This window comes from Myotis nattereri (assembly GCF_964212035.1).
Source record: "Myotis nattereri genome assembly, chromosome: 7".
Taxonomy (NCBI): domain Eukaryota; kingdom Metazoa; phylum Chordata; class Mammalia; order Chiroptera; family Vespertilionidae; genus Myotis; species Myotis nattereri.
In genome coordinates this window covers 42770955-42788521 of record NC_138082.1, presented here as the reverse complement: position 1 = coordinate 42788521, position 17567 = coordinate 42770955, and the positions used below count along the sequence as shown (strand labels likewise).

General features: G+C 36.5%; 2 protein-coding genes across 3 annotated transcripts in view; one reads left to right on the top strand and one right to left on the bottom strand.

The window, feature by feature from the left end:
* The window catches only part of LNPK (lunapark, ER junction formation factor), a 73484-nt gene that overhangs the window by 27898 nt on the left and 28019 nt on the right, over positions 1-17567 (bottom strand). The window contains exons 6-8 of the mRNA XM_081095622.1: positions 17029-17069; positions 5464-5547; positions 5330-5381 (exon numbers count right to left, since the gene is read on the bottom strand). Coding sequence (XP_080951748.1) covers positions 5330-5381; positions 5464-5547; positions 17029-17069 — 177 coding nt within the window. The remainder of the gene's footprint in view (positions 1-5329; positions 5382-5463; positions 5548-17028; positions 17070-17567) is intronic.
* On the top strand, positions 8153-8818 carry LOC308522754 (B-cell CLL/lymphoma 7 protein family member B-like; the record flags this gene model as incomplete). 2 transcript variants are annotated; one of them, XM_081096319.1, is made up of 2 exons in its annotated part: positions 8153-8416; positions 8588-8818. In XM_081096319.1, 2 exons carry the CDS (start codon positions 8153-8155, stop codon positions 8759-8761), a joined length of 438 nt encoding a protein of 145 aa, XP_080952445.1. In that variant the 3' UTR covers positions 8762-8818. The 2 variants fall into 2 exon arrangements, with proteins under 2 accessions (XP_080952445.1, XP_080952444.1); XM_081096318.1 differs by having other exon boundaries at positions 8153-8818.

Genomic DNA, 17567 nt, shown 5'->3' with positions numbered 1-17567 from the left:
GCCAAAAATTACTCCAGCTCAGAGCTGGAGCCAAGATTCAAATCCCAGTTTTTATGACAACAATGCCCTCACTCTGTTATATAACCTGTCAGCTACAATTGCCTCATTTGTCTTCTACTTACTGGTACTTGACTTTTTGCAAACTATGACAGTGGATGCCTTCTCTACTACAATTTTTTAGATACCAGTTTAGTTATACTTTTAACTCTGCTCATTGCTTCTGTCTTTTTCCTGGGCTCTTCTTTTTCCATTTATCCTTACACATTAATGTTCCCTAGAGTTCTGCTATAGGTCCTCCTCCTCTATTTTCTCTTCCTAGGAAATTTTACTCAATCCCATGGTTTCAATAAGTATGTTGCCTATACTTCCCAATAATTTCTAATCTGTATCTATAACCTCAACCTTTTTCCTGAGCTCCATTACAAATAATCAACTTTCTATAAAGAATATAATTCCCACTCAACAAAACAAATTCATTATCTTTTACACAACCTACTACTCCAATTCTTATGTTCCTTATCTTGCTTAAAACACTAACATCTAACCAGTTACCCAAGCCAAAAACCTAGGCAATATTGTGACTCCTCTTCCAAATCTGATTGCCATTGAGTCCTGTCAATCTACTCTTAAATCTGAATTCTCTTAAATCTCTTCCTTTCAACTCCTTCACTACAACTTTAGTGCAGGCCTTTATCTCTTACCTATGTTAGATGATATCCAAATTGATCTCCAAGTCTCAGCCTTGCTCTCTCCAATCCATTCTCCATATTACAAAAAAAAAAGTGTTCTTTCTAAAATGCAAACTTGATCTGAAAGTTCACCAAGATTGTCCCATTTGGTAAATTACTATTTCATAACATTTAAACAAAATTCATGAATTAAAAATAGGTTTCCTTTTATTTTCTTAAGCTCAACACATTTATTAAGCAGCCATTATAAGGAAGGCACTACTGAATGGGACCCAGAGCTGCATTAGAGGTGGCAAGCAAAGATAATACAAAATTACAAAATACACATATGCAAGGTAAGTGCCATAAAAAAAGAACCAATAAAGTACAATGGAGAGTTCAAGAAGGGGAAGATATAAACTCAGTGATGGGATGAAGAAAGGGTTCATAATAATGGTGGCATTTAAGATGAACACTGAAAATGGATAGGGATAGAAATGACTTTGTTAACTGTATTAAGGTACATGTGGCAGTTTTAAGAGTCCAAATTCTTTGATTTCCCTCCCATCAAATGGAGGAGGGAGGATGTAAATGTCCCCTCCCTTGAATCTGTGCTGTTACTGTTTGACCACACAAATAGAGGTGTACCAGTATCTAGGACAACTTTCTGTCTCTTGAGCTGTGTGCTTAGAACCCAGCCGCCATGTTAGCAGCAAGCCCAAGTGACCCCATTAGAGAGGTCCAGGTGGAGACAAACCAACAGCCAGCACGAACATGTTAGCCTTGTGAGTTAAGCCATCTTGATAATACATCCTTCAGCTCCAGTTAGATAGCTCTAACTGATGTGAGGCAGGGATGAGCTGTTTCTACCAAACCTTGCCGAAATTACAAATTCATGAGCAAAACAAATGAATGCTGTTTTCAGCCGTTAAGTTTTGAGGTGGTTTGTAACAACAGATAACTGTAACAGTATAGATATGACACTTAAGTAAAGAACACCCAAAAAAGAAAATTTGCTATTTTTATAAGGTGTTTTCCAGATTTTCTTAATCAAATGTACATCCTCCGGAAGAAAAAACAAACAAACAAAAAAAAACAGCAAAATATAAAGTGCCATTTATTTGCTCTCAAAAAAGATTAATGATGTCTACTTTAATCTTCCCTATATGCCACGGAAGTAAGTAAACTCTAAAATCCTACTTAAATAAGAAGTTGTAATCTATTTGCTAGAGCCATTAAATTTTTCTGCAATACTTATTGATTTCAAATTTAGCTGTGGTAGGATACAATTGACTTTTCTTTTGTTAATTTCATTAAGAGAGATGTAGTGCTATATACACAGGTAAAGAGAATGTATAGGTGGCTTTCTTTTTGAAACAAATATAGAAGGGTCTGTTAAGAATTTATTTTAGCTATCAGATGGCATCCTCCAACATTCTTATCAGCCTCTCTACTTCAGTCATTCACTTGTGCACAGAGGCTTTTGCATATGAATGACCTGGCCCTTTGCAATCTAAAATTATCTAACAAGCTGAAGCTGGGTCAGAGAGATGCAGAACATCCAAAAGAAGGCCCAAGGCCCCACAGCAGCTTGCACTGCTTCACAGCTGGGCCTCATCTGGACACCTCCAAACCCCAAACAAAGAAGAGGAATCTGCAGATCTCTCCACAGCTCCTGCTGGGTAGCCTCAGGCAAAGGCTAAATTAGCACCTCCTTAGAGATCCAAGAGCCAGTGTACCCAGTGGTCAGAGTGGGACCATCCAGATTACAACTCCTCAGATCCATAAGGGACACACTCAGGGGGCAGACTCAGTGAGCACCAAAGCCCCACTGAAGCAAGTCTTGCCCCATAAGGGTGTCTTCAGCACAGAAGTTCTCCCACTGTAGACACAGCTGAATCTCACAGCCAACTGGCCTGGAGGTCAATTCCTCCCAGTGATACCAACAACAGTCAAGGCTTAACTACAACAAGACTGTGCACAAAGCTCACAAAGGGGTGCACCAAGAGTGTTCACCTCAGGTAATTGGGGAGGCTGAGCCACCAGGCCCTATAGGATATCTAGCACAGAAAGCCACTCTATCAACACAGGGAAGCAGCCAAAATGTGGAGACAAAGAAACAGGTCACAAATGACAGAAATGGAGGAAAGCAAACTACTGGATATAGAGTTCAAAACCACACTTTTAAGGTTTTTCAAGAACTTTCTAGAAACCGCCGACAAATTTAGTGAAACCCTCCATAAATCTAGTGAGACCCTCGAGGATATGAAAAAGGACCATCTAGAAATTAAGCATACATTGACTGAAATAAAGAATATTATACAGAGATCCAATAGCAGACTAGAGGATCGCAAGAATAAAGTCAAAGATTTGAAATACGAAGAAGCAAAAAACACCCAAACGGAAAAGCAAAAAGAAAAAAGAATCCAAAAATATCAAGATAGTATAAGGAGCCTCTGGGACAGCTTCAAGCGTACCAACATCCGAATTATGGGGGTGCCAGAAGAAGAAAGAGAGCAAGATATTGAAAACCTATTTGAAGAAATAGTGACAGAAAACTTCCCCTACCTGGTGAAAGAAATAGACTTACAAGTCCAGGAAGCGCAGAGAACCCCAAACAAAAGGAATCCAAAGAGGACCACACCAAGACACATCATCATTAAAATGCCAAGAGCAAAAGACAAAGAGAGAATCTTAAAAGCAGCAAGAGAAAAAAAGTCAGTTACCTACAAGGGAGTACCCATACAACTGTCAGCTGATTTCTCAACAGAAACTATGCAGGCTAGAAGGGAGTGGCAAGAAATATTCAAAGTGATGAATACCAAGAACCTACAACCAAGATTACTTTACCCAGCAAAGCTATCATTCAGAATTGAAGTTCAGATAAAGAGCTTCACAGATAAGAAGAAGCTAAAGGAGTTCATCACCACCAAACCAGTATTGTATGAAATGCTGAAAGGTATCCTTTAAGAAGAGGAAGAAGAAGAAAAAGGTAAAGATAAAAATTATGAACAGTTTGGCTCAGTGGATAGAGCGTCGGCCTGCGGATTCAAGGGTCCCAGGTTCAATTCCGGTCAAGGGTATGTACCTTGGTTGCAGGCACATCCCCAGCAGGGGGTGTGCAGGAGGCAGCTGATCAATGTTTCTCTCTCATTGATGTTTCTAGCTCTCTATCCCTCTCCCTTCCTCTCTGTAAAATAATAATTAAAAAACAAATTATGAATAACAAATACATATCTATCAACAAGTGAATCTAAAAAGCAAGTGAATAAAAAATCTGATGAACAGAATAAACTGGTGAATATAATAGAATCAAGGGCATAGAAAGGGAGTGGACTGACAATTCTCAGGGGGAAAGGGGTGTGGGGGTGGGGGAAGAGACTGGACAAAAATCGTACACCTATGGATGAGGACAGTGGGGGGGGGGGGATAAGGGCAGAGGGTGGGGTGGGAACTGGGTGGAGGGGAGCTATGGGGGGAAAAAAAGAGGAACAACTGTAATAATCTGAACAATAAAGATTTAATTAAAAAAAAAGTCCTAGTTATACAAAATACTGCAAAAATATAGATATGCAGCCTATACACCAAAAAAAAGGTTTTTATAATTATTAGGAAAAAGTTTAAATTGTAGAAAATTTAAACTGATTATGAAAGTAGGAGTTTCTTTGAAAGTATCTATGCCTAATTTATTTCAATCATATGTAAACTTTTACATTTATCAAAAGAGCAAGCTAATGTTTCTAAAAACCAAAATCCTATTTATGGAATTATAGGAGAAGATGGTATTTTTCCCAATTAGAAAACCTAAAACTATTATAGCTTCTTTAGTATACTTAGTCTTTGGGGACATTTATAAAAGAATTGACTTCTCAAAGTTCTACATGTCATCTCAACTTTATAAGCCAGACCATAATTCTGATGATTTATAAGAATAAATGTTAAAAAATTTTAAATACTACATTCTATATTGCAACAAAAGCCTTATAAACTACATTATTTTATTTTAGACAAGGGAATAAAGAGGAAAGCCAATGAAAACTCAAAAATATCTTTTCATTTGCCAGTCTTGGGAAAAGACCACTTAAAATATGTAACCACTTAAAATGATGACTTTTAACATTTACATAATAACTAATAACATATAGTGATTATTTCACTAATAACCTGGCAATATAACCTCCAAAAGAAAGTTAACGTTATTAAATAGCAGTAATTCAATTTTTTCCTCATTTCTAAATTATTTTCTCTTCCTAAATAGAAGTGTTATTTCAGAGAAACTTCAAATTTGACAAAAATCTTCATTAAGCTCAAAAAAATAATAAAAATGTAAAAATTTTCTTAAAAATAGATAGTCCAAGAAATTCTTAGAGGAGAAAAAAAAACTATAAAAATATTGTTTAAATTACTTAGATTTCAAAAAGTCAAACCAATTGTATATTTAGTCTCAATAGAAAACATCTTTATTTGTCAATATAATCCTATAAAATCAAAATGAGATAAACATATTGGAATCATTCCAAGTCATACCCCCAATTACCAAATAAAAATTAACACAAAAGCATTCTACGTAAGTTTTTATACACCTCTAACACATTTTTGAACTCACTTGGGTAAATATGGATCTTTCCAACAGCAGCAGCAGTTTCTACAAAGTTATTTACCTTGTCCGGGTCTTGCAGTTACAGCTGGTCCAGCAGATGGCGGCTCAAACTCCTGTCAATTACAATAATGTTATTACAGTGATCTATTACAATGTGCAATTTATAATAAAATAGTAGTGGTATCACAGCCTTACCTTTGCTTTCTTTGAGTCTGGATCAAACCTTTCAAGAATTAATTTAGCTGTTTTATAAGTTTCTTTTTCCATGACTTCTTCAAGCTGTGAACAAAAATTTCCATAAATTCCACATTTTAAAACACACACAATTTATTTTATAAGTCCCATTCAAAAAGTGTTCAAGTATAGGCTTAAAATAAACAGCACATAATACATCCAGATAGCATGAAAGACTTCCTACATTCAAATAATTAAAATCCAGATTTTAAAATGACTTCTAACCTCTAATATGCTACTTGTACTTAACAGTTTTACTGCAAGGAAATACCAAATATTGCTAATTGTTTACATATAATGAGGAGAATAATTACATGCACCAACTTCAATAATGGAATGTGCAAAAATCTATCAGCCATCATTATTGGAAGTTATTAGACATGACAAGCAAATGACAGGCAATTCCTTAGATTTATTTCCTCATAGCACTTAATGCTATTAATTTAAAGAAGGTCGTTAGCCAAGAGCTTTACAAAATAAAATCTCTGTGCCAATTAACTGCTGTCAGCATCGATTTTAGATTATTTATTAGCAGAAGCAATTAGCTTGCTGCAAATGCAGCGAACACTCACTAAACTGGGAGAACAGCCATGGAATTTGCTCAAATTACTTTAAAAACTAAAACTCCCCCTTTTTATACTTAGAGTCAAATAACTTTAAAGAGAAAAAAAATGAACATACTAATAATTAAAGTTAAAATTTTACTGAGTTCTATGCTCACACTAGAGACTGTAATTAAAATACATTATTATAGCATTTTATTTACAATGCATTCAAGTCACTTTATGGGTTAATACTGGGTTCAATTTTAAAGTAATTACTAGTAAAGTATCATTTTAGCAGTTATGGCCCAATATCAGAAAAAGTTTAACTTTAGTACAAGACAGTCATAGTTATAACACATAGCTAATGTGTGGAATAAAATGCTTTTGCAAACATTGGAACAGGACCATTTCCTTTTCAGTGACCACTGATAGCCTCTTGGATTCATTAAACGTCATATTCCAAAGGACTTTTATTTTAAAATGCAACATACCAAATTAAAAATACAGTTAAAAATATGTTGCCAGAATAGTAATTAATAGATTCCTCATGAAAAACTCAATCTAACATTTAAGCAGCTAAGTGCTTAGATGAATGATTTATTAACCTAGGTTTAGTGAAACTAAAACATTTTCCTAATTATTTCAAAATTATAATAAATTCTCAAAGCAAGGAAATTTAATCTTCTGATGTAAAGGAAATATCAACTTCAGAGTTGGGGAAAAGTTGGTAATGAAGTTAGAGAAAGTACATAGGATAGAATATGTCCCCAAATCAGCATAATCTATATAGAATATCAAATAACTGAATCCCTGATCTCTACAAATTAATTTTTGATGTTTTAGACTAGTGTTTTGGCAATAGAACTTTATGTAGTGATAGAAATGTTTATATCTAGATAACTACCAATGAAATTGAAGCAGTAATCAAAAATCTTCCAGCCCTGGTCCGGACAGCTTTATAGGGGAGTTCTACCAACATTCAAAGAACTAAAACCTACCCTCCTCAGACTATTCCAAAAAATTCAAGAGGAAGGCACACTCCCAACTCTTTCTATGAAGCCAGCATTACCCTAATTCCAAAACCAGATAAGACACCACAAAGAAAGAGAACTACAGGCCAATATCCTTGATGAACAAAGATGCTAAAATCCTCAACAAAATTCTAGCAAATCAGATCTAGCATTACATTAGAAAGATCATACATCATGACCAAGTGGGATTTATTCTGGGGATGCAAGAATGGTACAATATCTGCAAATCAATAAATGTGATACATCACATAAACAAATTGAGAGACAAAAATCAGATAATCATGTCAACTGAAGCAGAAAAAACATTGACAAAATCCAACATCCTTTCTTGATAAAAACTCTCAGCAAAGTGGGAATAGAGGGATCATACCTCAACATAACAAAAGCCTTATGTGTCAAAACTACAGCCAACATCATACTCAATGGGCAAAAACTAAAAGCATTTCCCCTAAGAAAAGGAACAAGACAAGGATGCCCACTTTCACTACTCCTGTTCAACATAATACTGGAAGTGCTAGCCATACCGATCAGACAAGAAGAAATAAAAGGCATCCAAATTGGAAAAGAAGTAAAACTGTCATTATTCGCAGATGACATGATATTGTACATAGAAAACCCTGAAGACTCCATCAAAAAACTACTAAACTTAATAAATGAATTCAGCAATGTAGCAGGATACAAAATTAACACCCAGAAATCTATGGTTTTTATACACCAATAATGAACTCACAGAAAGAGCAACTAAAAAAAACAATCCCATTTACCATTCCACCAAAAAAAATTAAGATACCTAAGAATAAATTTAACTAAGGGGGTAAAAAACCTGTACTCAGAAAACTATAGGACATTGAAAAAAGAGATCGAGGAAGACTTAAACAAATGGAAGAACATACTGTATTCATGGACTGGTAGAATCAACATCATTAAAATGTCCAGGCGCATGGAGGGGGCGACGGCCGCGGGTGACACTGCTGCGGCAGGCGGGTGGCGGTGCGTGAAGCGCGCCATTAACCCCGTCTTGGAAGCAGTGCCCCGGCTCTCGCCGCTCCCGCCGCCCCCGCCCCCGCCCCCGCCATGTCGAGCAGGTCAGTCAGGGCCGAGACCCACAGCCGGGCCAAGGACGACATCAAGAAGGTGATGGCTGCCATCGAGAAAGTGCGGAAATGGGAGAAAAAATGGGTTGCTGTGGGTGACACATCCCTTAGGATATTTAAGTGGGTTCCTGTGACCGACAACAAGGAGAAAGAAAAGTCAAAATCGAATGGTTCAGCAGCCCGGGAACCTAATGGCTTTCCCTCTGATGCCTCAGCCAATTCCTCTCTCCTTCTTGAATTCCAGGATGAAAACAGCAACCAGAGTTCTGTGTCTGATGTCTATCAACTCAAGGTGGACAGCAGCACCAACTCAAGCCCCAGCCCCCAGCAGAGCGAGTCCCTGAGCCCAGCACACACCTCTGACTTCCGCACATATGACTCCCAGCCCCCTACTCTGGGCCAGGAGATCCTTGAGGAGCCCTCCCTGCCTGCCTCAGAAGTGGCTGATGAACCTCCCACCCTCACGAACGAAGAACCAGTTCCACTGGAGACACAGATGGCCACGGAAGAGGAAGACTCAGGTGCCCCATCCCTGAAACGCGTCTGTGTGGACCAACCCGCAGCGCCGCAGACAGCCTCAGAAAGCTAGCACCATCCTGGCACCCTTCACCTCCTGGCCCCCTGCCTCTATTTATTGCATTCTGGTTCTGACTGTGCTGTGTTGCTGGTCTAAGAGCAAGCACTGGGGTCCAGAGCCTGCCCATAGGAGCCTTCTATTCTGGAAGACTGACAGAGGACTTGGGGTTATCGCATCATCTTCCCTCCCTGGCACCTATGTCTACTTGTTCCTGAGAAGAGGAATGCTCATGTCCTCTTTGTATCCCAAGTATGCTGGAGTATCAGCCATTCCAAGGTTTATCTGTCACCTCTAGGTAGCAGTCTCTGCTCCAGAACCTCTGGACTGAGCTGCTGGCGCTTCTATAAGAAGAAAGAGATGTGGAAGGCACCCTTTAGAGAAGAGGGTGCCAAGAGTTACTTGAATTTGATGACGACTGTAGATGTCTGGACTTTCCCTTAGGGCCAGGTGCCCTGTGGGCCATTATTGGAGGATGCCTAGGTAGAGACTTTGGAGGGAAGGGGCTTTTCTCCACATGAGGGCAAAAAAGTCCATATAGATTTCTTGTTGCCCTGGCACCTCTGCCCATTTCTGAGGTCATCCTGCCTCTCATGGGCTCTCTAGCTGCTGACAATTCCCCCCACCACCACCAAAAGAAAACTATCTCCCCCACACACACACATGCAGCTTTCTGTTCTTACCCGTACATTTCATTGCAGCATTCTCTGCCTCCTGCCACAGTCCCTAGCAATCATGCCACAAAACCCCAGAAAGAATTCAAAGTCTGACCACAGTACCCATCCCCCAGAGTACTCCTTCGGCTCAGACTTTCTAGAAAGATTCCCTTTCTTTAAAATCTGCATGTTTAATTGAACTTCGTGATTTTATTTTTTGTTAAAAAAAAAAAATGTCCATAGTACCCAAAGCAATTTATAGATTCAATGCAATTCTCATTAAAATACCAATGGCATATTTCACAGACCTAGAACAAACTCTCCAAAAATTCATCTGGAATAAAAAAGACCCCAAAGAGCCACAGCAATCCTGAGAAAGAATAACAAAGTTGGAGGGATCACAATACCAGATATCAATCTAAATTACAAAGCCACTGTTCCCAAAACTGCCTGATACAGGCACAAGAACAGACATAACAGAAAACCCAGAAATCAACCCAAGCTATTATGCTCAATTAATATTTGACAAAGGAGGCAAGAGCATACAATGGAGTCAAGACAGTCTCTTCAATAAATGGTGCTGGGAAAATTGGTCAGATACATGCAAAAAAAAATGAAACTAGATCACCAACTTACACCACACACAAAAATAAACTCAAAACGGTTAAAGCACTTAAATGTAAGATGGGAAACCATAAAAATCTTAGAAGACTCCATAGGCAGCAAAATAGAAGACATCTGTTGTAGCAATATCTTTACTGATACAACTCCTAGGGCAGTGATGGTGAACCTTTTGAGCTCGGCATGTCAGCATTTTGAAAAACCCTAACTTAACTCTGGTGCCGTGTCACATATGGAAATTTTTTGATATTTGCAACCATAGTAAAACAAAGACTTATATTTTTGATATTTATTTTATATATTTAAATGCCATTTAACAAAGAAAAATCAACCAAAAAAATGAGTTCGCGTGTCACCTCTGACACGCGTGTCATAGGTTCGCCATCACTGTCCTAGGGCAATGGAAACAGGAGAAAATAAACAAATGAAACTATATCAAAATAAAAAGCTTCTGCACAGCAAAAGAAACCATCAACAAAACAAAAAGAAAGCCCACTGAATGGGAGAACATATTTGCCAACGCTATCTCAGATAAGGATTTAATCTCCAAAATTAACAGGGAACTCATACAACTTAACAAAAGGAGGATAAACAATCCAATCAAAAAATGGGCAAGGACCTAAATGGACATTTTTCTAAAGAGAACATACAGAAGGCTGGGAGACATGCTCGAAGTCACTAGTCATCTGAGAGATGTAAATCAAAACAACAATGAGGTACCACCTCACACCTATCAGAATGGCTATCATCAACAAATCAACAAATGACAAGTGCTAGAGAGGATGTGGAGAAAAAGGAACCCTCATGCATTGCTGGTGGGAATGCAGACTGGTACAGCCACTGTGGAAAACAGTATGGAGATCCCTCAAAAAATTAAGAATGGAACTCTCATTCGACCCAGTAATCCCAGTTCTAGGAATCTATACCAAGAAACCAGAAACACCAATAAGAAAGGACATATGCACCCCTATGTTCATAGCAGCACAATTTATAATAGCTAAGATTTGGAAACAGCCTAAGCGCCCGTCAGCAGGTGAGTGATTACAAACTGTGGTACATCTACACAATGGAATACTATGTTGCTATAAAAAAGAAAGAACTTTTACCATTTGCAACAGCATAGATGGACCTGGAGAGCATTATGCTAAGCAAAATAAGCCAGTTGGAGATAAATATCACATGATCTCACTCATATGTGGGATATAATGAACAACATAAACTGATGACAAAAGTAGATCCAGAGACAAAAGAAACACTGAAAAGACTGTCCAACCTCAGAGAGAAGCCCGGGGGGGTTGGGGGGGGAATAAAAGGTCAACCAAAAGACTTGTATGCATGCATATTAGCATAACCAATGGACACAGACACTGGGGCAGTGGGGGCTTGTCCTGGGAGGCGGGTGTGTGTGTGTGTGGGGGGGGGGGGGGGGGGAGACATATGTGATACTTTAAACAATAAAAAAGAGAAATAGAAAAGAAATGGTTTAAAAATAAATAAAAGTGGTAGCCACTGAGCCATATGTGATAAATTCGCACTTAAAATTCTGTTTGTGCAACTGAGGAACTAAATTGTAATTTTATTCCATTATAAATAATGTAAATTTTAAAAGCTACTTGGAGCCCTGGCCAGTATGGCTCTGTTGGTTGGGCGTCATCCCATGCATGGAAGAATTGCTGGTTCATGCCAGGGTTGCTAGGGTTTCAAGCTCCATCCCCAGTAGGGGGTGTGCAAGGAGGCAGCTGATCAATGTTACATCCTCACATCGATGTCTGTCTGTCTGTCTCTCTCTCTCTCTCTCTCTCTCTCTCTCTCTCTCTCCCTCCCTCCCTCCCTCCCTCCCTCCACCTTCCTCTCTCCCTAAAATTCAATCTAAAATTCTAAAAAAAAAAAAAAAAGCTAGTGCTTACTGATTTGGACAGTACAGGTCTAAACTGAGACTACTGCTAGGTTTAAAAATATGATTAGCTACTACTGTGATCTTTAACACAAAACCAAAATGTCTCTCCATCAAAGGATTGTAATTCCTGGTATATCATTCAACAAATATTAATGTTTATGTCCATGTACATGTAAAGTATCTTAAATAAAACCATTTTTAAAAGCACTTATATAAATCCATTCCCCTTTTCTTTTGCATTTACTTCTAGCCAAAATTTTTCACATAATAGCATAACACACTTATCTATACAATATTTTAAGTGAATAATTTGTTTTAAATAGACATTCCGATCAGTGGAAAGAACATAAACTTGTAACTTTGAAGTCAGAAAAGATCTGGGTTCAAAGCACATCTCCATTCTTAATCATCTAGAAAGATTTTAAGCAAGTGTGTTTCCTAAAAGGAAACACTAACACAAAATAAATGTCAAAAACATTTTAATTTTTAATTTACGGGCCAGTCTTATTATTAACGGTGAGCCTGGCTAGTGTCGCTCATTGGTTGAGCATCAACTCACTGAACCAGGAGGTCACCATTCCATTCCTGGTCAGGGTATATGCCTGAGTTGCGGGCTCGAACCCCAGTAGGGGGCATGCAGGAGGCAGCCAATCAATGATACTCTCATCAATGATGTTTCTATCTATCTCTCCCTCTCCCTCTCCTTTCCTCTCTCTGAAATAAAGAAAAAAATATTAAAAATGGGGGATTAAACTTTCTTAAAGAATTTAATTTTGAAAGATAATTCTACACATATTTAATATTTAAATTATCATTATTGAAATGAAATTTTAAAATACACACATTATTAATTGCCCTAGCCAATATTTTTGATTTCTGTTCCATGAAAAATTTCTTTCATTTTACATTGGCTTAGGTCAAATTATTAAGAATGTGCTCAAAGGCATCTTCAATTCAGAACATTAGGGTACATGTTTGCGACATTTAAACTCATCTTTTTACAACAATGAAAATATTGTCTGTTTACCCTGATTTGTGTTTTGTTGTTGAAATCAATATTGTATTGACTAATTCAGATTTTACATCATTTTCTAATTTCATATAGGAGTATTTCACAATAATAGTCACAACTTTTCTCTCTCTACACTTTTTTGTTAAAGTATTTAAAAAGATCTGTAGCCTATAGTGAATATTCAAACACTGGAAAATGCCAGCAAACATTATTAGATAATATAACAATGTAATATTTGAAACATCTAATGAGGTTAACAACCTTACAGAGAATCACATGCTGAAATTGCCAACTTAAGGACATCCTTTATTTCCAAATTTATTTCATGGAAGATCATTTGCAGGATTTTGTATAAAGTATACTATATGTATAAACTTACTAACATTTATTTGTGAGAACTCACCATTAATAATAAGACAGGCCCATAAAACATACTTATAACATGGTCACAGGAGCAAGACTGACTAATTAGATTGTTCCACTTCTCTTGTACATGGTCCTGTTCCCAGATATGTCCACATTAACTTACAGCTCAGAATGTAAGCATTTCTAGCTCTTGTTTTCAAGTGACATAAGTGGATTCTTTTGAACCAGTAATATTTGTAGTTGAGAATTATAACACTTCTTCCCATATTTTCAATTTCTCAACTGATTTTTTTCAGGATTTGGTAAATTTCCTGAGAAATGCCGGGAAGAAGTTACCACACAGAAATGCTATCTTGGAAAAAACATGGCATTTTCATGAAGCCATTTAAAGAGGTCATTTTGACTCATGTGTTCTATCTTGATTTTGAATCTTTTTGATAGGATGCTCATGGATGCAGGGGGATTATATATTTAACAATGATTTTTAAAAAATGAAAAAAAAATTTAAAGACCACAAAATATGTGAGTGGCAAAATATACACATCCAGACTTGAAAGTTTTTAGATAACTTAAGATTAAACCCTAGCTTTATTTTATTTTTTTAAAATATATTTTATTGATTTTTTACAGAGAGGAAGGGAGAGAGATAGAGAGTTAGAAACATCGATGAGAAACATCGATCAGCCGCCTCCTGCACATCTCCCACTGGAGATGTGCCCGCAACCCAGGTACATGCCCTTGACCGGAATCGAACCTGGGACCCTGCAGTCCACAGGCCGACGCTCTATCCACTGAGCCAAACCGGTTTTGGCCCTAGCTTTAGTTTAATAAGCAAATATTTACATTAAGTCCTCAGATTTAAAACTGTTAAGATGTTACTCATTTTCCTTTCTAAGTAATTTAACTTTTTAATCAATTGGTAATTCACATTCACTGTTAAAAATTATACTTTTACAAATTACATTACAAATCTAATCATATTAAAGAGATGCATCCTTAAGAAAACCACCTTTAATAAAATATCAAGTAGTAAATATAGTGTATTAATTTTGTTAATAAAAGAGAAGGTTTAGGAGTTGGATAATTTTGGACTGTCAGTCATTTTCCTGCAGACATTTCAACAATAAAAGTATTTTTAAAGCTATAGCTGTAGAGTGAAAACTTAAACATCAATGAACAAGATCACTGTAGGGAGCGGCTCTAGGGTCAAGCCTCAGGCTGACCTGTGGCAGGGCCACAAACAAGTCCCAGCCTGGAGGGCAGAGCTCTCCTAGCATAATTAAGCCTGACCTTGTAGCACTCCCTAATTCCTTCCTAAGTAGCTAATGGGCTCGTGGGAGGTGCAGCAAGTGTTGCCAAAACAAGAACATTTGTATACATGTTAATCTACCCTTGTTTTAATCAGACTATAAAATAAAGCATCGGCTTGCAAGCTGGGTCTTTTGTGTCCTCATCCAGGCACCAGAGATCCACCGAGCCCCAGCTGTATTCTCGTCTATCTTTTCTTCAATCCTTCACCACCCCTCCTCAGGTTCACCCTTGGCCATGCTGGTGCGGCACAGATCAGTTTTAATTATTTAGCTTTTGCTCAAACTAATGTCCCTTCTTTTTCCTCTCATAACCAGCACAATCATTAGCTAGCCCTGGCCTACTACTATTTCACCCTTAACAAACCTACTGTTCTAAACAAATTGTAAAGCTACTCAAACAAAGCAGTTTTGTTAAGTGCTCCAGCAATGAAGGCCAGGGACTAGTTCCCAGAAGCAACAGTATTATTACCAGCAACATTCAAGTCAATATAAATTGTGTTTCCTAATTAATGAGTTATAATAGCCAACTTATTTTTCCTTAATCATACTATAAGAAAAATGCCATACTGAACTATTCTGTAATACTAATGCTTCATAATCCATTTTAATACTCAACTATTGAACCCTGAAATGAATTTTCCAACTGTCAGGCCTAAATGAAGCACCTTTTATGTTGTGAGTCCTTCAATGGCTATTAAAGAATTAGTAAATAGCTTGCCTTGCCCTTTCACAGAATTTTCCAAGTTTGCTCCAAGATTCTGTTTTCTGGTGATGTGATGCCACTAATATGGGAATGGTTTCTCATCACTTGGAATTTTTTATTTTCTTCTGTGTTTTTTTCTCTTTTTTTTTTTTGTCTTCCTTGTCTTTTCTACTTTAATCAATACTTCTCCATTTTAGTACATACAGGGCTTGGCTCGGACCACCACAACCTGCTCCTTTTTATCGTATCAGAAAACTATATCAATCATATCACAACTTCTAGATTATGAGAACCATCATTATTTCCTCACTTTGGTTTTTTTCTCAATTAAAGTTTATATTCAATATTATTTTGTATTAGTTTCAGGTGTACAGCATAGTGGTTACACAATCACTTTACAAAGTGTTCTCCCTATTCTTTCCAGTACACATCTGGCACAATACATAGTTATTACATCATTGACTATATTTCCTACATTTACATCTCCATGACTAATTTGTAACTACCAATCGGTACTTCTCAATCCCTTCACCTTTTTCACCCAGCCCCCCAACTCCTCTCCCCTCTGTCACCTATCAGTCTGTTCTCTGTATCTGTGAGTCTGTTTCTGTTTTATTTGTTCATTTACACTGTTCTTTAAATTCCACATATAAGTGAAGTATTTCCTCACTTTGAATTCTAGCTGTTCCATAATGTACAGAATGCCAGAAACATAATATAATGAAAATATTTCTATGTTTCAATTTAGGACCATGAAAAATGTTAATGCAATTTTGATAAATACCTCATAGAACATTGAAGAAACATTAAACAAAACAGATAAGAAAGACTTTCGAACTTAGTTTCTTTATTTTCAGGTACTTAAAACCCTCAAGACCAATGTCTTTTACTACCCATTCACAGAACCAGTTTTAACATTAATCTTAACCATATTAATTTTACTGATTTCATATATAATTGTTACATATTACATTTAGACTAAAATATATTCATCATTTGCATCTAACAAACATGATAGTACTATCAATTATCATTTTCATACTTCAAAAAAATAATTACATAAAAAAGTACATATAAATTCAAGTCAAAAGCCAAGTTCAATTAACTTATTAGAGACTACTATATATAAACCTCTAAATATCTAGGGTCCTTTCTCTCACTCTTGGCCCTCCTTCCAACATATTGGAAAGATACATTTAACTGCCCCTACAATAGCTACCCATGTAATCTGAGTTGCTGACAAAAAATGAAAGAAGCCAAAGGGGGAAAAAATCTCTTTCTCCCTTTCTTAAGTCTATTCATGTTAAATTTGTCTCTTACAATCAATCTTCTTGATTCCCTCTCTCTTACCCTTATCATGTCAAGAAAACTTAAAAACTGACATATGTAAATGTTTGGTCCTTTTTTACCCCTAATCAATAATCAATCTGGACACCACTTTTTCATCTCTCTGCCTTATTTAGTCCTCCAATATTATTCATTTACTTACTTCTCAGCTTCCAACTGATATAGATTCTCAGGATCTCAAAAGTCCATTAGCTACTTTTTCCTGTCAATCATTATTAACTAGCAAAAATATTCATAATTTAGCTTCATCATTAAAATGCTATCTAAAAGCATATTTGTTTCTTAGAAGAGTCATTACTTACAACATATAAACATTATTCAGTTCTTTATTAGTTTTACATAAATTAACTTTAAGTAAAAGTTAACTTACTATTTTTTTCTTCTGGGATTTTAAATCATCCAATGCTTCATCTAGAAAAAGAAATTTAAATCAAAGCTAAATGAGATATTAAGATAGTTAAAGAAAAAAATCATGCCAAATGACACATATTAAGCAAATGCAAGAAAACTTTCTCATTTTAGTATTTCTCACTGATATATACAGATAAAAATGACCTCAATCTTTACCCACATATATTTCATATTTTGCCCATATTATATATTACAAGCTACTTAAATAGAGAAAAAATTGCCTTAACACAGACTACAACACTTTTCCAAATTCAAAAATATATTATTCAGTTTTCAGAAACATTACTATTATTTCTCCTTCCTTTCATTATCCCACCCAAATTTATGAAATACCAAACCTTTTTATACATTGCTAATAAAAATGTTCTGTTTATTAAGTGCATAATATATTTTATTAAGTTATTCAACCTTCAAGGTATTAAGCACTAATAAAGAAAATACTTTGAAAATCTATAGTATTATACCTGAGAAGGGCCTTGGAAAGGAAGAGAACACTAA